We start from the raw sequence: 22,171 nt of genomic DNA on the forward strand, positions 1-22,171 counted from the left end.
CTGCACCAGAGGAGTTGATGAGGGAATCATTGGTCAGGTGTCTATTTCAATAATGGTGATTTCCTAATTTCTAAAAGGTGATAATGTGCCATTCCTGACTGCCAAACTTACTTCTCCTTGCTACAGTTCTGAACATATAAACATGGTACATTCTGAGCCATATTCTCATTCACTAATCGGGTTACTCCCAGCATTAGCACCGTGTCAAGCAAATCAGGCATGCTCAACTGCAATTCATAAGGTAATCTTTTGTTTCCCATATGACAGCCATACATCAGTTACCAGAAATCAGATGCAAATTATGGGGCAGAAAAAGCACATTTCAGTTCACATTTCAAGCCACCATCCATCACCACCATTAACATTTTGCGAAAGCAAAGCTACTACCACTAAATCCTACTCCCGGTATCGACGGACACAACTCAACAAGAGGCCAAGCGAACCTGACAGCACCATCTTCTCCATCACCTCTTCTTGAACCCATACTTCTTGCGCTCGTAGGACAGATCAGTCTTGGCGCTACCGAGGTTGACGATCTTGGGGCACTAAATCCTACTCCCGGTATCGATGGACACAACTCAACAAGAGGCCAAACGAACCTGACAGCACCATCTTCTCCATCACCTCTTCTTGAACCCATACTTCTTGCGCTCGTAGAACAGATCAGTCTTGGCGCTACCGAGGTTGACGATCTTGGGGCAACCATCCCGGTCCTTCTCCTGCTGGGTGCACTCCTTGCAGTAGTAGGCGTCCGAGATGCCCACACCACCGCAGATAACACACCGCCCCTGGAATGACCCATAGTTGCACTCGTCGCAGACGCGGACCAGCGTGCACGGCCGCACGTACGAGTCGCAGATGACGCACTTGCCGTCGCACTTCTCGCACAGCCGCCCGATGGCGATGCCGGGCTGCTTCCGGCACATGATGAGATCGGGGTGGTGCTTTGCCATGGCTGTAGGATGCAAACCTGAGAAACTGTAGTGGAATGGTTGATACATTATTTATGTAAGGCAATACCATAGTTTGTCAAGTTACAAGAAAAGCAGAAAGGAAAACATATTGATAGTGGAATAGGACATCTCCATGCAAAGCAATTTGTCGATACAATTTTATTGTTTACATTGATATCAATAGGACAAGGTTTTGCCCATTTCGTTTTTGCCACTCTACCATTAGGTTCTTTTTATCTTCTGCTGATGCTGTCAGCCCGACTGTGTTTGACTCAACAAAAGCATGCCTTTTTTTTCCTTAAATAAAACCACCAAGATATCCTACATAAGTGCCCGGAGGGCCACTCCAAGTATCATCATTGCTGCTTGCTACCACTAAACTTATCTTCTTTCTATATTTTGGAGATGTCCATCTTATGTCCTACTGACAGAAGTGACCCTAAAATAGAAAATAAAAAAAGATATGAAATTCCAGTGGCATAACAAAGAAATGATCTGCAAGGCATGAAAACATTGATACTACATATTGCTTCAACAATATTAGGTGATCAGTACTGTTAAAAATGCTTGGGTCAGTTTTCAACTTTGAAATTAGTATACTGAAGAATTCTTAGAATTGCACCCGCTCCTAACCATCCAACTGTATTCAGAGTGACAAGCTCTGCCCACCATAAGGATATTTCTTGCTTCGCCACAGGAAGGTCGGATTGCAATCCATAATACAGTTTGAGTAAAAATATGTGGAGTGCCAAGATGTTAGTATGCTATTCTAACCATATGCCCTGGACTGACAATACTAATCGTACTATCAGAAAATGAAAATATGACTACTGCAACGTTGGTATGGCGTGCAGCACTTCCTTAAACAATGGATCAAAAGTTCGCTTCTCTCATAGATACATGTTGATATACAACTAGTAATATACAATGCTGCTATCAATGTGAATGAACAGCCAAAACAACAACTCAGACTGATACGCAGTTGTACTCCATTCCACCAGAAATCAAATCAACAGCGGCTTGGAATCGTCACGGCGCCTATCAGCAGAAATCACATACAAGGGGCATACTTGGAATTCAGATTCTACGAGGGGTCACTAGCAGGGCGCCTATCAGGTCTCAGCAGCAACAAACCACGCGCGCGCCATCTATGCGCGGACGAGCATGTCGACAAGGGCACCTCAGATACGTATAGGATCAAACCCACCAGATCTACATGAGCACAAGCACAGTAGAAAACCCTATGTATGCTAGCTCTAGTACAACATGCCATCATCAGTATTCAGCAGCGCATAAGTGCGGCAAGCAAAAAACCAGGTCTCGGAACGTGAGGGTCGATTCATCCTAGCAACCGAGATGGGATCACGTACCGATGAAAGAAGAGGTGGAGCGCGACGGCCGCCCGCGGCGAGGCCGAGGGAGGGGCGGCGCGACGGCGGCGCGTGGAGGGTCCGGCGGAAAGTGGAGGAGGAGGAAGGGGCTCTGGGGCTGGCGCCGTTGGTTGGGTTGGGCCCTTGTGGAGTCATGTTTCGCGGGCTTGGGCCTTGGAGGATTTGGGGGAGAGGCGGGTGCCTAATGCAGGCCGGGCCCATTGATGCGTTGGACCTAGGGGAATCTTATCCCCCCAATCAAAGCCTCGGACCCTATCTCAAAAAAAAAAACCTCACACAAACCATCCGGAAAAAAAAAAGAAAAAAAATCCATTTTACCCCTCACCTATTCAGTTTGTCCATCCTACCCCTAGCCAAAATAAGCTTAATTTACTCCCTCCTATTGATACCGGCCTAATTTACCCCCTAAACCGGATTTCCACCTGATTTTGCCTACGTGACATGATTTTGACCCGTCTCAGCTGATTTGCATATTTGACGTGGACTACATGTCACTCAGCCACGCCATTCCGAGTGCCGCACTAGCATGCACCCTTCCCTCGTGCAAGCTGAGCTACAGTGACGTGCCTCGCACGTGGCCACCCTCGCTCTAGACAAGCTGCAAAGCCGAACTTCACAGTCTCGCACGCCACCAACCCACCACCCGAGCCCCGCGCCTGGTTTCTTGTTCCGCGTGCGCATGTATCTGCTACTCGTCTAGTCAATCACTTTCTGCCTGCGTTGTCGATTTGGATCAAAATAAAAAGGCACGGCAACACCACCCTACTTGCAAGCTTTCAGGAAAATGCAGGCTAGTCTGCTATCATGATAAGTGTGAGCAGCTTCACAGGAGAATGCATGCGCCCTTGTCAATTTCACGTGAAGACAAATGATGCAGGATAAAGCTTTTCCAATTGCGGCGAGCCGGGAGCCGGTAACACAAATGACACCCAACGATCCATAGAGTACATCATTCAGTATTCTATTCATGCTGAATAATCAAACAAAAAATTTAACAAATATGAGTCCCAATAGGAATACACAGGACCATGCTAAAAATCTCAGTCACCTTTTTTCTGCATAGTATTGTTTGTTCTGAATATTTTGAACAGGGAACATTCAGATGTGAAAAATAAGGACTATCAATGTATATTGTGTGCATATTAACATGAAACATCCATTTAGAGTAATATAAGGACTAAAACTGTACATAAATACTACTCTAAATAAAAAGCTATCACTTTTAGTCAGTTGATGCCTTCCTATGGTTGTGCTCCTGTCTAAAGACAAACAAACAAGGAGAAAGTTCAAGTAATTCTGCCACTTGTGATACAGCACACACTAGTCTGTTAGATTGCTGGTTGCTGGAACCTAACCTAATGCACCAGAGCTTTCGATCAATCAGTTAATGCCACTGATGTGGGTTTTTTCCCCTAAAGCGACAACAAATTCTCCAGAAGGATGCTGGTAGTCATCAGTTTCGCAAAGACCATGAATGTAAAACACATGTTCCAGACTTCCTGTGTGTTGAGAAAAAACAATCGCGGAAGGCATAATCAGACAATCAGACAAATCAGACAATCAGACAACAATCGCAGTGATCATCATCTTCATCAAGAGAGCAACAGTTCGACAAAAGCATTTGCCTGAATGACAGAAGGGAACAACGAAACATCTTGGGATCGAATCACTGTTCAAATAAAAAAGGGAGCTTTTCTGCCTCTGACAAGCTAAGCTAAGCTAATATCACCAATTTATCAGCAATACAGCAGCTTTGCAAAGAAATGACATTACGGTTTCTTACAATAGAAATTAAATAGGTTTCTTACAATAGAAATTAAATAGGTTTCTTACAATAGAAATTAAATAAATTAAAAGCGAGAGGCAACCATAAAACTCGGTCAAGCAACAAATATGAGGAACAAAGGAAAGATAACCTCACATAGTGCATAAGACACATTTCAAACAAATTGATCATACTGGCACACAACACACACTTTGACAGTATAAGTGTTGACAAAACTATTTTCTGACCAGAATTAGTTTTACCAGAACAATAACAGAAATCCACATTAGAGTCAACATGAACATATTTCCAGCAACTTTGAGCGTAATTAACTTTTACATAAATACATAACACTGGAACTAATATCGATCCAGCCCAACAGCCAAAACCAGACATTGAGGCTCAGCCTGACACCAACTTCACAACAATGATAAGAACATTAAGGGCTATCAAGGGCATCCTCAGAAATTGCGTAGCGTAGATAAGACCCACGATCTGGCCCTTCAACGACTTTGTTTGCCCATTTCCTGACACCTCAGACATGCTCCATCCCCTGGGAGCAAGAAAACGATCTTCGTTCAGTATTGCCAACGCATTTGCGAGAAGCAAAAAACCCTCCAGCAACGTCCACAGGCCCATTCCTGCAATCCAAACTTCTGTCACTTCAAAAGATCTTCTTCTTTACATATGCAGGCCGCTAAACATCATTGAAAAACTAACAGATTACTTCCTATGCACGGATCGACATAGCAAGAGGCAGCAACATCCTGGTAACTAGGACAGGTTATAACTTAAACACACAGTGTTGCTTCCAACCCCACCAGATATGCCATTGTAATTGACGTGATATACTGCAAAACCTGTGTGCATAAATGAGAAATACAACTACTGCAAGGTCGCTATGTTTACTTGGTGGCTTGAAAGTCCACAACATTGCATTTTTCTGTGATATTTCTATTCAAAAGATGCACATGCACATATGTCAAAATATTTTTTGATGTTGCTAAAATGAATATCATGGAATAAATTTGGTGGTTTAGACTTTGGGCTGACAGAAGCCATTCCTGCCGATACCAATCATATTCAGCACCTAGATAAGGAAGGAGAAATTATTTGTTTCTAAAAGAGCTACCAACATTAGCATCAAATACTCCCCTTTAGCAAAGATAGATAGAAATAAACAGACCAAATATCGTTTCTTTGCAGCCAACAGCTTACTCCTCCTACAGATACAGACACTGATCTGAAGCTGCTATACGATGCTGCAACCAGCGTGGATGATCAGTTGAATCAGCAATTTGCTTGCTACATGGACACTCCATTACACCAGAAATCAAACCGACAGCGGCTTGGAATCAACATGGCGCCTATCAGCGGAGATCGCATAAAATGGGGCAACCAGGAGGGATCAGACCGGCACGGCGGGGCACCAATCAGCAGCAACAAACCACACGCGCCCATCTGACTAGCATGGAACCCTATGCGCTCTAGTATCGCACGAGTGCTGCGAGCAAAAAAAAAAAAGTACACGTAACGAGGGGATCAATCCATCCCAGCGCCAAGCTAGGAATACTTACCGGCGAATGAAGAGGTGGGGCAGGACAGCCGCTGCGGCGAGGCCGAGGAGGGGCGGCGCTGCGGCGGCGGCGGCGGGTGGAGCCGTGGAGGAGGATCTGGATCGGATTCGGGAAGGCCGGCAGGCTTGATGGGTGTCTGGTTTCGCGGGCTTGGGCTGGGGCGCTGGACGCGTGCGTTTGTGTGCTTGGCAGGCCGGGCCCATCAAAACGATGGACCCCCAGGTCCGGATCTCGGCACAAGAGGGCCCATCTGGACATCTGAGGAATTTTCACCAAACTTGACAATCCAGGCGCGTATTCAAACAGGAATCCTGTCCATCTTCCGGAAAAATTTATCGAAGTTACCTTTGAAGATTCGTGCAACGAACAAGGATCGTCAGATCTGTATCAGACCCAAACCCTAAGCTCACTCCTCCTCCCTTTCCTACCTTTACGCCGCTGCCGCTGCCCATGTTTGAGATTCGTACAACAAATGAGGGCCGTGAGGTTTGCATCAGATCTAAACCCTAGCCTTACTCCCCTGCCTTGCGCCGCCGCCCCTTGCATGGGCCCGCCGCCACCACGCCGCCGTGGCCCCCCGCGCAGGCTTACCGGCCGCATGAGCTAAAGAAGAAGGCTGAAAAAATGTTGAATCAACTTTTCCTGAAAAATGTTGGTGCAATTTTTTTTCAAAAAAATGTTGGATTCAACTTTTTTTTAAAGAAATGTTTAATTCAACTTTTTTTTTAAATGTTGGTTCAACTTTTTTCCAAGAAATGTTGATCCAATTTTTTTGAAAAATGTTGGTCCAACTTATTTAAAAAATATTGACAACATTTTTTATCCAATATTTTTGCAACTAAATAGTCTTTTGGTGGGCTGTGCTACAGCGTGCTAGAATGGGAGCTCAATCTATCTTCCACAGGATAGATAGGAGCTCCAATTGAAACAGGCAGGAGAACTAGACAAGTTTTCAGCATCAGGAAAAGCTGCAACGTCAATGACTCATCATCATTCACACTTTCACAATCATCGTCACCAAGGGAGTCACAGCACGACAAAAGCATTTGCTTGAAGGACAGGAGGGAACGACGAGAAATCTAGGGAAATCAAGCAGATGGTGAAATATCTCAAGCCTCACGGATACAGTTAACGCGACATTGCTGTGCTGTGTAGCAGCCACCGGGAGATGAAGATGCAAACGAGAGTAGATTCACCATAGAGACGCACACAAAGGCTCGAAATCCTGCTTCCTTCTGCTTGATGCAAATTAAGTTGTCTGTATGATCTTCGCAGGAAAAGAGTCCTCAGGCCTAGCAAATGGGGTTAAAAACATCAGCAATAGCTGTAAATTACAGAAAATAATATGTGATGCAACGGGACATGTAATGGCAGCAAAATGCGGTTGCTTTTGTCAACACTTATTGTACCAATTCTGTACTTTTATTTCCTTCCAGATGTATAGCGATGCCATATTTCTCGTATTTGAATATTTGCAATAGGAGGATGTTGTATCAGCGACTACTTGGGAAGATTCAGTTTTATAGCCATACAATTGAGGACAGGTTATAGCCTTCTGTGAAGCTACATTATCCAGAACCAACTCCAGGTTCAGTTGACTACCATGAGATGTATTGCACTGTGAAATGCTACTCCATCCTGTTATTCTGGGCAAACAGAAACAGCAGCAGCCAGCAAGCAGAACATGGCTAAACTGAACCAAGTTGAATTTGTTATTATATGGTTCCAATAGCAACACGTACCAACATATTTCAATATTGCATCTGTCTAAGGATTAATGCAGTGCTGCTCAGAGCTTTTGTGCCCCTGCCAACCACGCTAAGCTAATATCACCAATTTATCAGCAAAAAGAAGCCTAGTAAACAAATGACACTACAGTTGCTTACAATACAAATTAAACAAATCAAAAGCTAGACTTACCCCATTTCTCCACCTCCGCAGTGCCCTCCATTTGGGTTCTGTCTTGAAGCAAAACATCAGTCCTTTGTTCCTACAGGCAAAGAAGATCAGAATCCATGAAGAACGAATAAACAGTTTTTCTGCTCAAAGTTTTTCTGCTCTCTCCTGCACCCACGTAAAATGAAGGCAACGCTTGATATAGAACTGGACCGAGTGAACAATTTATTCATCGCGGTGTATTCTGTAGAGTTACAGTAGTGGACTTGCCACTAGTACATCATGGTCGTATATTGTAGGAGTACGTCGAGACTTGCTTGCTAGTAGATATATAGCGGTACCATCACACTGTCGCTTGTTCACTCCTCGTTGTCGTGGCATGGTCCAAGTGGATCCGAGCAGTGTCCATTACAGCTGCTCGGATCCACTTGGACCATGCCATGACACTGCTACACCCACGACAGTGTGACTGTAGCAGCAAGAGGTATTTATAGGGCGACCTTGCCCAGTTCGCTGTCTCTGCATGTCGGCAGCATGCTTCCATGAAATGCTCCAGCCGTCCTCCATCCCGTTGTAACACCCCGTCCTCCAAAGTCGCACCGTCCAGCCCTTCTGAGGGGCGGGCACGCATACACATAGCACCCTACTTACACTTTCGTTCTCGCTTCGTGTAAAAGGGTTAACCCGAAGGTGCTATGGCTGGTTGACAAAGGTTTATAAGTTGACTCCACCCTTGCTCAACTAGCAAGGTGGTACTAAACATGCGCACCTGCACTCATGGGCCACACTGGGCCAACCAAATTGGGCCGGGTGTCACATTCACCCCTCCTCAAAGAACCCGATGTCCTCATCGGTACCGTACGTCCAATGCCGGCGCCATATGCCATGCCGTGTGTCCCATCCAGAGCCCACACAAGTCATGCACCATATGCCCGCACACTGACCCGTACGCGCAACCGCGAGGGTCGGTCCAACTCACCCACACATGGGCAAATGTCCAGGAACGTTCCCTCTTAGCGCACGACCGTACGTCCAGTGCCGGCGCCATATGCCATGTCGTGTATCCCATCCAGAGCTCACACGCACTATGTGTCATATGCGCTGATACCACTTCTGTCACACCCGGTTTTAAAGGCAAAACCAGATGACAATCATATGTGTACCAGGATCAAGTTTCACACATACGGTGACTTCAGTAAATATCAAATACAGTGTTATAGTGTAAAGAGAGAATTACATAAATTATGTAACCAGAATTGAGATAGAAATCTCTATTATAGGCAGCGGATCTCCAACAACTCCACATGCAGCTGACTGGTGGACTCGCCTAGAACTCCTCCAAAAACTTAAGTAATCTTCAAAGTTCTCCAGGTCTGAGCAGCAATCCGGACGTTGTAGATGCAATATATAAAACACAAGCGTGAGCACATGCCGTACTCAGCAAGAGAGAAGATATATGACATGCAAGGCTTTATAAGGTGGAAGGCTGACAAGGTTAACTGCGATTAGCACTTTTAGTTGGTCAAGTTTTTATTCAAGACATAATCACTATCAAATGTAAGTTTATACCATCCCACAATTAATATAGAGCAATGATATACCATAAGCATGAACATGATAAATAACACAGGTTGTTTCATCTTCAAGTAAATTAACCATGTGAGGGTCCAGGCCGCTCTTGACCGTGAGCACGACTGTTATAACAGTTTTACACTCTGCAGAGGTTGTACATCTTCACCCACAAGTCGTGTAAAAGTTCAGGTGAACTTTAGACCCAACCATACTGTGCAAAAGTAGGCACAATATCATACTTCCGAGGTGTGATTGCATAGGAACGCTACGAGGCCTTTACAAAGATTTCCCTAGTGAGTTCTAGTGCACGAGGTTCCGCGAGTCATGCCCCCCTTATCACCAGTCCAGCACTAGAGTCCTCTAATTAGTTAGCCAAGACCAGAGCCATTTAGTTCTCGTGGTTGCACTGTTTTCCTGGATGGTCGCTCCACGTTCCGATTAACATATATGGTATTGTAATTAAATCAACATAAAGGAACATAGAGTAAATAAATAAATTCACCATGTTGTTTATTTACCAACCCAGTTGAGCAAACTAAGCATCATCTGCCCTCAAGATTATTTAAACAACCTGACTCCAAGGTATGATCACACGAAACTAGGCATCGTCCTTAATAGGAACCCATCATATTAATGCTCGCGATAAATAAATATTGTGAATCAATGCGTGTCATTTAGGTATAAACAGGAATGACCAAGGATACTTGCCTTCCTCAAAGCCTTGCTGCTGCTCAGAGTCTTCCGTCTTCCTCTTCTTTGCATTCCTCGAACTACGCTTCTTCTATACGCGTCACACGAGCACATACAAGCAAACAAATGCATTTAATTAAAAACAGTACACCAATCATAAAAAACAGTACTCAAAAGTAATACCAAACTAATCTACTCGTTAAGATGAACGTGTGAGTGAAAGAATCACTCAAAACGGAGTTAGAACGAAGAAGTTATGAGATAAACAAGGTGGCAGGGACCTAGACGCAATTAACCATAGACGACAGGGGGTAGAAAGGAAGATTTGCAAGACTCAGGCAATAGTGCTTGCAAATAACAGAATTTACAGGGTTAGATTTGCAAAATCTCAGGGACTGGACTGAAACTTGAAAATCTAACTTTTCCAGGGGCCTTTTTGCAAAACCACAAGACACAAATCTTCCTTTCAGAAAATATTTTTTCCTGAGGGCTAAATCGCAAAACCTCCTTCTTCCTCGGTTGCATCTGCTATGCCATATTTTACTCGACCAGGCAATTCGGTGGGCACGACCGGCCGCCGGCGAGCGGCGGCGGCCGGTGGCTGCCGGCGGCGGCACCCGCGGGGCAGGACGGCGATGACGCACTGCAGGCGAAATGCGGCACGGGCGGGCAGTGCGCATGCTGGTCGCGATGCAACGCGGGCAGGCCACTGGTGGCGGAACAGTGCCCAGGGCGCGCCAAGGCTTGCTCGCGGTGCAGCCCAGAGCGGCCGGGGATGCATCGGCCAGGGCGCAGGTGGCCGGCCATGGCTGTCTGGGTGATGGAACGGACGGGAACGAACGTACAGGGAAAAAAAGAAGAATGATGGATTCGCCAAAATCGACGCCGAACCTCACGATTGACCGGCAAAACAGAACAAGGACGATGAGATGAACGCAATGGTGCCTCACCCTCAGCCGAAGACGGACGGATTCGCCGGATTCGCTCGCCAGAGTTTCATGGGCAACCGGACTTTGACTTCAGATCTACGGAGCTCAGAAAGGAAACTCGCGAAAAGGATTTCAGATCTGGAATCCTCGTGTCGAGAGGAACACGGTGATGTATATATATAGGTCAGGTGCAGGTCGGGATTTATTTCCTTTCTTCGAATTAATTTCGGATCTAAAAATAATTCCAGAAAATCCTGAAAATCATAATTAAATCGTGAAAAATACTCCAAAATCTTCAAAAAAATTTAGGATAATTCTTGGAGATGATTTGGGACACACGGAACCCAACTAAAAGACTTGGAGCCTTGAAAAGGATTTATAGAAACCTCCAAAAATTGGATTAAGCTGAAAGAAAATGAGAATAAATCCCAGAAAAATCTGGAAAATTCTCAGAGGAAACTAAACATCGCCTAAATGCATTTTTAAACCTTTTTCACACTCAAAGAATAAGAAATGCAACCAGCATGCAATGCAACACACTTAAACGTATGTTGCATTAAGTTAATTGAAGAAAAATATTTTAATGCCTAATAAATTCACAGAGAAACCTTAAGGCCTTATATGAACTCAAACAACTTCTAAAGAGATTCTAATTAATTTTTATTAAATTGAAAATGCTGAAAATTAGGGTGTTACAAACCTACCCCCTTAAAATGAATCTCGTCCTCGAGATTCGGATGGATCTGCAAAAAGCTAGGGAAATTCCTTTTTCAATTCATCCTCTTTTTCCCAAGTTGCCTCATCCTCTGAATGGTGACTCCACTGTACCTTGCACATCTTAATCAACCTATTCGTAGTAACCCATGTTAAGGTGTCCAAGATCTTGATGGGATACTCTGTGTAGATGAGGTCATCCTGAACATCCAAATCCTCCATAGGCAACTGTTCTTCCGGAACTCTAAGACACTTCTTTAGCTGTAAGACATGAAACACATTATGCACATCTAAGAGCTGATTAGGTAACTCCAATCGATAAGCTACATGTCCCACTTTTTTAAGAATCTTGAAAGGTCCGATGAAGCAAGGTGATAACTTCCCTTTAATCTTGAATCTACGCATGCCCCTGATGGGCGATACTTTCAGATACACATAGTCGCCTGCCTCAAGGTCAATTCCCTTCTCCTAGTATCAGCATAACTCTTCTGTCCAGATTGTGCAGTACTCAAGTTCTCTCGGATGATCTGGACTTGTCTTTTTGCTTCCTATATAATTTCTGGTCCAAATAGCTAACTCTCTCCCGTCTCACTCCAGTAAAGGGGTGTTCTGCACTTTCTATCATACAAAGCTTCAAACGGCGACATCCTGAGACTGGCTTGATAGCTGTTATTATAGGGAAACTTTGCGTAGGGCAAACTCTTATCCCAACTACCTCCATGCTTTAGTGCACATGCTCTCAACATATATTCCAATATCTGATGTGTTCTCTCAGTCTGTCCATCTGTCTGAGGATGATAAGCTGAGCTAAAATTTAACTTTGTACCTAGAGATTCATGTAACTTCTACCAGAAGCGAGATGTGAACTGAGTACCTCTGTCGGACACTATCTTCTTAGGCACACCGTGCAAACACACAATTCTTGACATATACAACTCGGCCAATCTTGCCCCTGAATGAGTAGTCTTCACAGGTATGAAATGTGCTACCTTCATCAATCTGTCCACGATCACCCAAATTGAATCATAACCATCTTGGGTACGGGGCAATCCGACTATAAAATCCATACTAATTTCCTCCCATTTCCATTCAGGCACCTTTAACGGCTGAAGCAATCCAGCTGGCCTCTGGTGTTCAGCTTTGACCCTTTGGCATGTGTCGCAAAGTGCTACATGGGCAGCTACATCTCTCTTCATTCCAGGCCACCAATATCTCTGCTTCAAACCTGATACATCTTGGTACTCCCGGGTTGAATGGAATAAGTTGAATCATGAGCTTCTTTCAGGATCGTCTCCCGAAGATTTCCCACATCTGGTACACAAATCCTCCCCCCAATCCATAAAGTTCCCTGAGCATCCTCAGTGAAATCCGAGGCTTTTCCTTCCTTCACCAACTTCTTAATATCCTTGATTTTTGCATCCTCAAGCTATCCTTTTTGTATCTCTTGTTCTAGAGTCGACTCCACTTCCATAGTTACTTCTTTGGTATGAGCAACTATACTCAAGTTAAGCTTCTCAAATTCCCTCATCAACTCTTCAGGCAACTGAAATGCTAAGGCCAGATTAGCATGACCCTTCCGACTCAAGGCATCTGCAACCAAATTTGCTTTCCCCGGATGGTAGTGAATTTCCATATCGTAGTCCTTGATCAGCTCCAACCAACGATGTTGTCTCAGATTAAGGTCCTTCTGGGTGAAGATGTATTTCAGACTCTTGTGATCGGTGTAGACTCGACATTTAGTTCCAAGGACATAATGCCTCCAAATCTTCAAGGCATGTACAACTGCTGCTAACTCCAAATCATGAGTAGGATAATTCTGCTCATGTTTCCTCAACTGTCGGGATGCATAGGCTATAACATGTCCCTCCTGCATGAGAACACAGCCTAGGCCTTGTCAAGAGACATCACAATAGATATCAAAGTTCTTCTGTAGGTCAGGCATTACTAGCACTGGGGCTGTAGTCAATCTCTTCTTCAACTCTTCAAAGCTGACTCGATAGGCTTTAGTCCATTTGAATTCCCTTCCTTTCTCTAATAGTGAAGTAAGAGGTTTTGCTATTTTAGAGAACCCCTCAATGAACCTGCGGTAGTATCCTGCAAGTCTGAGGAAACTCCTGACCTCTATGACTATCTGCGGTGGATTCCACTTCAAAACATCCCTAACTTTGCTTGGATCCACTGCAATTCCACCATTGGCGATGATATGACCAAGGAAAGAAACCTCCTTTAACCAGAAATCACACTTACTGAACTTGGCGTATAGTTGATGTTCCCTCAACTTCTGAAGCACTAACCTCAGATGTTCCTCATGTTCTTCCTCATTCTTGGAGTAGATCAAGATATCATCAATAAATACCAACACAAACTTATCCAGGTACTCCATAAACACCTTGTTCATCAGATACATGAAATAGGCTGGAGCATTTGTCAGCCCAACGACATAACTGTATACTCATACAGTCCGTATCTGGTAGTGAAGGCAGTCTTGGGCATGTCCGATGGCCTGATCTTCAGTTGATGATAACCCGATCGCAAGTCAACCGTGGAGAATACCTTAGCTCCTCTCATGTGATCAAATAGATCTTCGATGCGGGGCAATGGGTACTTGTTTTTATGGTTACCTCGTTAAGTGACCTGTAGTCCACACACATCCTCTTCGTGCCATCCTTCTTGGGCACAAAGATAACCGGGGCTCCCCATGGTGACGAACTAGGACGAATAAACTGTTTTGCCAATAATTCCTCTATCTGTTGCTTTAATTCTCTTAATTGCTCAACAGACATTCTGTATTGACGTTGGGAAATAGGTGCAGTACCAGGGATAAGATTAATAACAAACTCCACTTCTCGATCTGGTGGCATGCCTGGTAACTCATCTGGGAACACATCTAGAAACTCACACAACACTCTAATTTCTTCGAAGGGAGTAACCTTCACCTGATTAATCACACAATGTGTTGCTGATGGTGGTGTAGACACATACTCGATTTTTTTCCCTTGAGCACATTGAACATTTCCATCAAAAGTGCTCAGCCACCCAATTCCTAGGGTGACATTGATGTTGGTTGTTTCCAACACTACAAGATCGGCTAGAAAATCTACCCCATTATATTTATGTTGGCTCTTGGGCATATGTGCTTCGCTTTCATGAATTTCCCAGGGGAATCCACTAGCATGGGTTGTCTCAAAGGGACTATGACTAACCCTTTATTTGCAACATACTGTTTACTAACAAAAGCATGTGATGCACCGGAATCAATGAGAGCTACTGTTGGAGTAGAGTTAACTAGGAATGTTCCAAGCACCACATCTGTAGCACTTTGAGCACTATCAATAGTTATATGGTTCACATTGCCTTTCTCGTAGTTTGACTGTAGCCAATTTCCTGAAATAGGACCTGATTGTCATTGCTTAAGAGAGTTTGCACTTGAGCTTTCTTTTGGTTATTCTTACCAAGTAGTTGTAGGAGTTTCTTTGGGCATTGTCCAATCAAATGACCTTCTTTCTTACAACAGAAACAAGTCTTCTTAGTTGGAGTTCTTGGGTCACCTGATATCATTTGGGAAGTCACTGGGGTTGCTGGTCCTGAGGTTTGGAAATTAGGATGGGGCTCCTGAAACTCGGGTGGTTCAAGAGGATACTGCCCAGAGTTTCTATATTGATCAACCAGACAATCTTGTGGCCAAGGTTGTTGAATAAGATGAGGATGACTATTGCTGCTGGATTGTATTTGGGAGTTGAACTTTCTCTTCTTCTCTTGGAGCTCGCGATGCTTACCCTCCACCAGAAGTGCCTTATCCACCAGTTGCTGAAAGTTAGGGAAAGTGTGAGCCACTAGCTGAAACTGAATATGTCCATCTAAACCTTCCAGAAAATGATCTTGCTTCTTCTCATCAGTAGCGACCTTTTCTGGTGCATAGTAGGATAGCTGGATGAACTTATCTCGATACTCATTCACAGACATCCCTTCCTATTTGAGACTGAGAAACTCCTGCTTCTTAAGCTTAATCACACTAGCAGGAATGTGGTGTGCGCTGAAGTTGGTCTCGAACTCCTGCCAAGTGATGGTAGATGAGTCTTCATGGGCACCTATGTAGGAATCCCACCAATCTGCAGCGGGTCCTTCCAATCTTCCTGAAGCATACAGAACCTTCTCCCTGTCATTACACTGTGTGATCTCGAGCTTCTTCTCTACATTCCTGAGCCAATCATCAGCTTGTAATGGATCCATTGAGTGAGAGTAGGTAGGAGGTCGATGGCTCATGGACTCCTTGTGCTTGTCCCTAGGATGCACAAGTGGCACTGGTGGTGTCTGGTTCACTTGAGCTTGCAAACTAGTCACCGAGTTGGCCAGGTTCTGCAACAGCTGAGTGTGGGCGGCAAGGATCTGCTCCATCCCTCCCGATGGCGCTTTGTTCTGCTGAGGATTAGGGTTAGAATTGCTCCTTCGCTGACGAGGTTGTGCTAGTTGATCAACTCCAGATCCAGACCTGGTATTCACCATCTGATGAAAAAGAAGGAGAAAAGAAATGAGACTCAGATGTTTGTAGATATAGATGAATCAAGTAGGTAGGGTGATATTAATCCAGATTACGACAAACTCTGATTATTCCACTAACAAGTTCCTTTCTGTCTGTGGATCCAAAAACCACAAAACCTTTCCAGAAGTTAACCTATGAAATTCTGGCGCTAACCTGATGGGATTCATGTCAATCAGAGTTCTGTAAATCCAGATTTAAGTCAAACAATGCAGCTGTGTCGAACGGTGATGAGAACAGATTTTTGAGCAGCTCTAGGTTTGGATGATAGATAGATGGATGGATAGATAAAAGTTTGTGCTTGATTTAGTTCGATTGAGACAAGATAAAACCCCATCTAACAACTCTATTACTAAAATTGATGTCATTGTGGTCATCACTCCACAACACATCACAATCATTACAAAGAACCAACTCAAACAAGTTAACACAATGACAAGCATAACAAGCACACTGAGCAAGACTGATCAAATGATTCGATTCTAACGTTTCACCGCTGATAAGAAGACCTCCTAAGTTGTCTTACGGATCAAAGGGCACACTGGTCCTAGGTTTAGGAGAGTCATAGCGAACAATCTTGCAAGACAGAAGATTGGCTGGACACTCTTATTCATCCAAGCTCCTGTGAACTCCTTTGGTAGGTTCTTAACTCCTCTTAGCTCTTAGCTTTGTTTTTAGGATCTCATCCTTCCTCCTGGGTTCATCTAGCTGCACAAGCTCTTCAGTTTGTTCCATTGTTTCATGCTCCTAAGGCTGATGAGCATGTGAGATTGGTTCGAAAACACTCTTGCGGGATATCTTCCTCTCTATAGCCATCTAATGATAGTATAAAACGAGTCTCTAAACAAACCTAAGATTTTAGAGCAAGGTAAGGTAGAAGTAATAGAATTTTAAGCAACAAGGATGAGATAAATCATCAATGGGTGGGGAGTAGCAAGAAGATAGCAAGAATAGAGAAAACATGGCTACTAAAGTATTATAATCCTTAAATTCGATCATTTTCTAACTAGGCTAATGTCCTATAGTCGACACGGCTCTGATACCACTTGTAACACCCCGTCCTCCAAAGCCGCACCGTCCAGCCCTTCCGAGGGGCGGGCACGCGTACACATAGCACCCTACTTACACTTTCATCCTCGCTTCGTGTAAAAGGGTTAACTCGAAGGTGCTATGCCTGGTTGACAAAGGTTTATAAGTTGACTCCACCCTTGCTCAACTAGCAAGGTGATACTAAACATGCGCACCTGCGCTCATGGACCACACTAGGCCAACCAAATTGGGCCGGGTGTCACACCTGTCTAACTGAAGAGCAATTTTCGCGCAACGCATTCGGTCTCGCGTCTGACTGAAGAGCAATTTTCGCGCCACGCATTCGGTCTCGAGCCGCGCATTCGGTCGCGACAGGTGAGGACCTTGTAGTAAGCCAAGGCAGGGAGGCCGCTCTACCTGCCTCCTCGGGGAAGACGACCCTCTCTCCTCTCAGTGGAGCGATATGGGCCTATATAAGGCTGAGATAGTGAAGTTTTGGGCCAGCAAACTGGAGGAGAAAAGGCCCAGCACTAAACTCAGGTGTTTTTTTTTCTTTTGAGATGCGTTTATAACTAGTAGACTCGAGGGCAAGGTAACTCAGCCTCCAGTCCTCCTCACCTCAAGAGCCCATTTATCTATCCAGGTGGCCCATTTCGTTTTAGGCCCATTTCAACAAGACAAAACAAGCCCAACGAGCGTGGGATCCAGACGAATACAACACATCGTGCGTGATGCGAATAGATTGATGATTAATTAATTAATTAATGGCGTCTTCCTTCTCTCCCGTCCCCGTCGAAGCTTCTCGCCTCCTCCCGTCGGCTTCCACTCCACCGCCCCGCCCGCCGGTAACTGAAATTCCATGACGCCTTCCTCCCTCCCTCTGCTCACGCGCAGCGCAGCTAGATTCCTTTAGCTCCCCTCGGCCTAGCGACTTATCGGATCGGATCAGATCGCCCGTGCTGCTCCTGCGCTGCGCTGGGCCTCTTTTCTCTCCGACCGATTCGATTCCCACGGGGAGGAGGTAAGTCTTACCAATTCCATTGCTTCCTGCTCCTGACCTAGTCATCTCATCTGTCTTCCTACCTGGGGACTGGGGAGGTGATTCGTGTTGCCCCCGTTAGCTACCTTATTACTAGGATTTGCTTGCCCTATGGATTTCTTTGTTTCTAGTTACAATTACACGAGTTGCACTGGTTCCTCAACAGGCAGTATACTATGCCTAAACGAGAACAAAGATAATATGTCAAAAGAAATGAAGATGCTCACCAGAATTGCCGATAGCAATAGGTAAAGATCCAGCCTGTTCGGTAGTGCTGGCTGTACAGCAGCAGCCCAGCCCAGCGCGTCAGCCACTCGCTGTGATGAACGCGGGCTGCAGCAGCAGCAGCGCTGCAGCTGTGCAGCCAGCACTACGCCCGTGATGTATGAGGCCACATGGACGTTGCGGGGGGCTCAGCATGAGGTGCCCATCGCTGGCTACTGACCAAGTGCCACTGCTGAGATGGTATTGCGCAAGATAGTCCTCTCCGGCATGGAAGCGCACAACAGAATTCTCACCGATGGAAGGCAGCCAACAGGATGAGACGCACAGGCTTCGGGCACCAACAAAGAGGACAATGATCACCGATGCTCGTCACAGGCACAGTCCTACCCAACACAAGATCAGCAAGCTTAAGAACCACTATGCGCGAAAAGGAGCTGTCATTGTAGCCGACAAGCATGATCTCTGAATCCAATTCAACCAAAGAAGGCTGGTGGATTTCATCGCTTGAACATGTCGCAATTGTCTTTGGAGGATGCAGCTCTGGCACGGACGATTCCTCACCCTCGCACTGTACCACCGGTGACGGTGGATCAATCAACAAGACATGTGTTAGCCCATCTTCCCAATTCACCTTGTACGACAGGGCCCTGTCCAGTTGGTTCATCTTCCAGCTGCTGATAGTCCAACTATTATCACCAGACAAGGCGAATGCCACACGCCCGATGCTATGAAGCGCTAGCATCACCGTGACGGCCCCCGTGGCCGTGACATTGACGGCAGCACAAAGCTTGCGGGCTTGATACAAGTATCGCGCGGTATTTTGCAGCCAGCTCGTGAAATTATACACGGGGTCGACGGTGAGCTCGAACTCCAGTTCGTGCAGCTGGTGGGGGAGGCAGTCGATGTCCGGGAAGTCGGCGACGTCGTGGGTGAAGGGGTGGAGGAGGCGGGCGGCGGTGTCCCCGTCGCGCTGCAGGAGGAGGAGGCCGTCGGGGGAGTCGAGGACGCGGTGGTTCTTGAGCTCCAGGAGGGGGACGCGGACGAAGGCGCCGGCGCCGTGGGTGGAGAAGTCGAAGAAGCGGGCGTGGCCGCCGTCCGCGCGGTGGCCCGGGAACCGGCCGAAGCCCTCCGGGAAGAGCATCCAGCGGCGCGGGTGGAAGCGCGGGTCCAGCAGGGAGCGGCCGCGCGGGGAGGCGGCGGCGGCGCGCCAGCGGGAGCAGACCGCGCGGAAGCGGATGTAGTCCACGAATTCCCCCGTGGCGAGCACCCGCGCCGCGATGAGCTGTGTCAGGTCGACGAGCAGCGACGCCCAGTCCGGCACCGCCTCCTCGCGGTCCCCGCCACCGACGCGGACGGAGACGCCTTGCCGCAGTGATCCGGCGGCGGCGGCGGCCATCCTACGCCGCCTGCGTTCCCGTGAGCAACCAAATCAAGATCGCGGCGAGGAAGACAAAGATCAATCAAGAAACCCGGAAAAGGTTGAGGCTTTTTGAGAGATCAAAGGAGGAGGCAACGCACCCTGCGGATTTGGGGACGAAAGGTTGAAGGTTTTTTATGCCTCCCACTTAGATAGTTCGATTTCGTCGGGGTCGAGTGGGGCTGAACTGTCAGAGTTTATATCAAGGAAACAGGTTTTGCTCGGATTGCCCGACAGGTGTCTCCATATGCTCTGTTCTGTATGGCCTACCTCTGGTTCTGAATAGCCTCTTTTCCTTTGAATGACTATGGGGATCTTCCCTGAAAATGAACCATTTTTGTGTGGTTTATTACTAGAAATCCATAGTCAGGAACATTTGCCAGTTCTAGCGAAAATTTTTGCCGTCACAGATGAAACAAAGAAAGATGCTTCAAACTGACAAACTACCGAGTGAAATTTTTTTCCTTCATGCTTCAAACTAATGAAGTGTTTCCTGCATGCTCTTCTCTGTGATATATATTCCTCAATCACATGCTGTACTTGTAGTTGATACTGTTTTCTTGCAAAGAGTTAATGGGAACTAAAAAGAAAACTTCTGTAAATGACACATTACATGTAATTTTAGTGGGAACACCGAGCCAAATCATGTCTTCAGCCACTGAACTGAACAGAGAGATTCAGCAAGCTGTTCACGAATACACTTAACTCAAAGGCAAGACTAACCACTATTACCTTCAGGGCTGACCTTGGGGGGGAAGCTAGAGTGCTGTTCATATAAAGTGAACAACTAAATCCCTCAAGGCATGCCACTAAGGGGCCGTTTGGATGCACCTCGCTAAACTTTAGCACCTGTCACATCGGATGTTGATAATAATTAGAAATAGTAAACATAGTCTAATTACAAAACTAATTGCACAGATGGAGTCTAATTCGGAAGATGAATCTATTAAGCCTAATTAGTCCATGATTTAACAATGTGGTGCTACAGTAACCATTTGCTAATGATGAATTAATTAGCCTTAATAGATTCGTCTCGCGAAGTAGACTCCATCTGTGCAATTAGTTTTGTAATTAGCTCGTGTTTAGTCCTCCTAATTAGCATCCGAACATCTGATGTGACCCTGCTAAAATTTAGCATCTCGTATCAAACAACCCCTGAATCATCCATAATTGAAGAGGACATAAACTCAATGCCGGTACCCGGTGGCCAGGGGATCTAGGCAGGTTTGGATTCGGACTCCCTAAATTCCCAATACGTCACCGGATCCGACCCTTTCTTACTCCGACCCGACGGAAGGTGAAACCAATGGATCTCTGTTGAGAACTTGAGACGCATAGATCCACGGAAAAATCAGGAGCCGATTTGGACGTCGTCATGGACAAGGTAGCTTCTTTTCCTCTGAATCAATAGCATCTTCACTTATACGCTCTATGGAACAAACCCTTCTGATGTGGATTTTTGCCAACCCTAGTGGAATTTTTGCAGTCACAAACTGGGGGGAAAAAAGATGCTTCAAAGTAACAGCTTTATCCAAAACTATATGTAGATTGGAACTTTTGAAAGGCCACTGCAATGCTTAACGGAGACTGATCAGTGTGCCTCCTTTTTCTTCTATAATTCATTTTGGATCTACAACTTCATCACACAAATAGCAGCCTAAGAGTGTTCACCGCCTGTTGTTTGTGTTTCTATGATATTTGTCATGCTTACTGAGCTAAGCGCTTATCTAGAATAATTCCTAAAGGTGAACGCGTCCACACTGCATTTTTATCTAGGAAGAAAATCTTATACATGATAATATTTTATATAAATTCTTGGTTTTGATGGGACAGCCATCCTATAAATTGCAGTTTTCCAAGGAGCAAGATCATTGCGATTGGATTAGTAGTTTGCCTAATGAGATTCTGGTCACCATCCTTCACAAGTTGGACACCAAACAAGGTCAACCACTTTGTTCAATCTCTGCGATCGTTCACAGAGATTATAAGAGAGGGGAAACAACTTTGAGAAAAACTGTCTCTAGTGTTCTCGGGCAGTGCGGAGTGCACTGATGTTGTCAACTGTGCCATAGCTTCTGCAGCTGAGCGGAGTGTTATGGACATTGACGTGGCAATTGTCGGACATACAGAGTACGAGTTCCCTTCATGGTTGTTCTCTAGTGATAGATGTTCATCACTGGTCACTTTATGCCTGGATCATTGCAAGCTTTCTGTCCCCCATCAGCTTCAGAGGATTCTCTTCTCTCACGAAGTTCGTTCTAGTCGCGATGGACATGAGTCTGAAGGATACACAGGTTCTTCTCCTCAGGAACTGCACAAACCTGCAAAGTTTACAACTGATTGACATTAATGATACTATAGTTCTGCAGCTTCCAAAGCTTGAGGAATTATAGGGCGTTTGGTTCCTTTGCTTATTTTTAAGCAAGTGTCACATCAA

General features: G+C 45.5%; 2 protein-coding genes and 1 non-coding gene across 4 annotated transcripts; all 3 read right to left on the reverse strand.

Annotated features, from left to right (window-relative positions):
- Positions 1–193: 193 nt before the first annotated feature.
- Positions 194–2,479, reverse strand: LOC117843524 (PHD finger-like domain-containing protein 5A). Of its 2 annotated transcripts, none has more exons than XM_034724138.2 (2): positions 2,324–2,479; positions 194–978 (listed from the first exon to the last, which is right to left on the reverse strand). In XM_034724138.2, the coding sequence occupies exon 2, from the start codon at positions 951–953 to the stop codon at positions 621–623; it is 333 nt and encodes a 110-aa protein (XP_034580029.1). In that variant the 5' UTR covers positions 954–978; positions 2,324–2,479; the 3' UTR covers positions 194–620. The 2 variants fall into 2 exon arrangements, with proteins under 2 accessions (XP_034580029.1, XP_072148146.1); XM_072292045.1 differs by having other exon boundaries at positions 194–1,392; positions 2,324–2,467.
- Positions 2,480–4,320: 1,841 nt separating this feature from the next.
- LOC140221848 (protein transport protein yos1-like) lies at positions 4,321–5,845 on the reverse strand. Its single transcript, XM_072291820.1, has 2 exons — positions 5,687–5,845; positions 4,321–4,750 (listed from the first exon to the last, which is right to left on the reverse strand). Exon 2 carries the CDS (start codon positions 4,746–4,748, stop codon positions 4,512–4,514), a length of 237 nt encoding a protein of 78 aa, XP_072147921.1. The 5' UTR covers positions 4,749–4,750; positions 5,687–5,845; the 3' UTR covers positions 4,321–4,511.
- A 2,255-nt stretch (positions 5,846–8,100) lies between these two features.
- Positions 8,101–19,887, reverse strand: LOC117842841 (uncharacterized). The gene is made up of 2 exons (XR_011897528.1): positions 18,320–19,887; positions 8,101–9,935 (listed from the first exon to the last, which is right to left on the reverse strand). It is a non-coding gene; the product is annotated as an uncharacterized protein (transcript).
- Positions 19,888–22,171: the final 2,284 nt, after the last annotated feature.

This window comes from Setaria viridis, chromosome 2, assembly GCF_005286985.2.
Source record: "Setaria viridis chromosome 2, Setaria_viridis_v4.0, whole genome shotgun sequence".
Taxonomy (NCBI): Eukaryota; Viridiplantae; Streptophyta; class Magnoliopsida; order Poales; family Poaceae; genus Setaria; species Setaria viridis.

Bases quoted from the DNA above. Each gene is read 5' to 3' on its own strand.
- LOC117843524 (XM_072292045.1), bottom strand. From the start codon at position 1,001: ATGTATCAACCATTCCACTACAGTTTCTCAGGTTTGCATCCTACAGCC.
- LOC140221848 (XM_072291820.1), bottom strand. From the start codon at position 4,748: ATGGGCCTGTGGACGTTGCTGGAGGGTTTTTTGCTTCTCGCAAATGCG.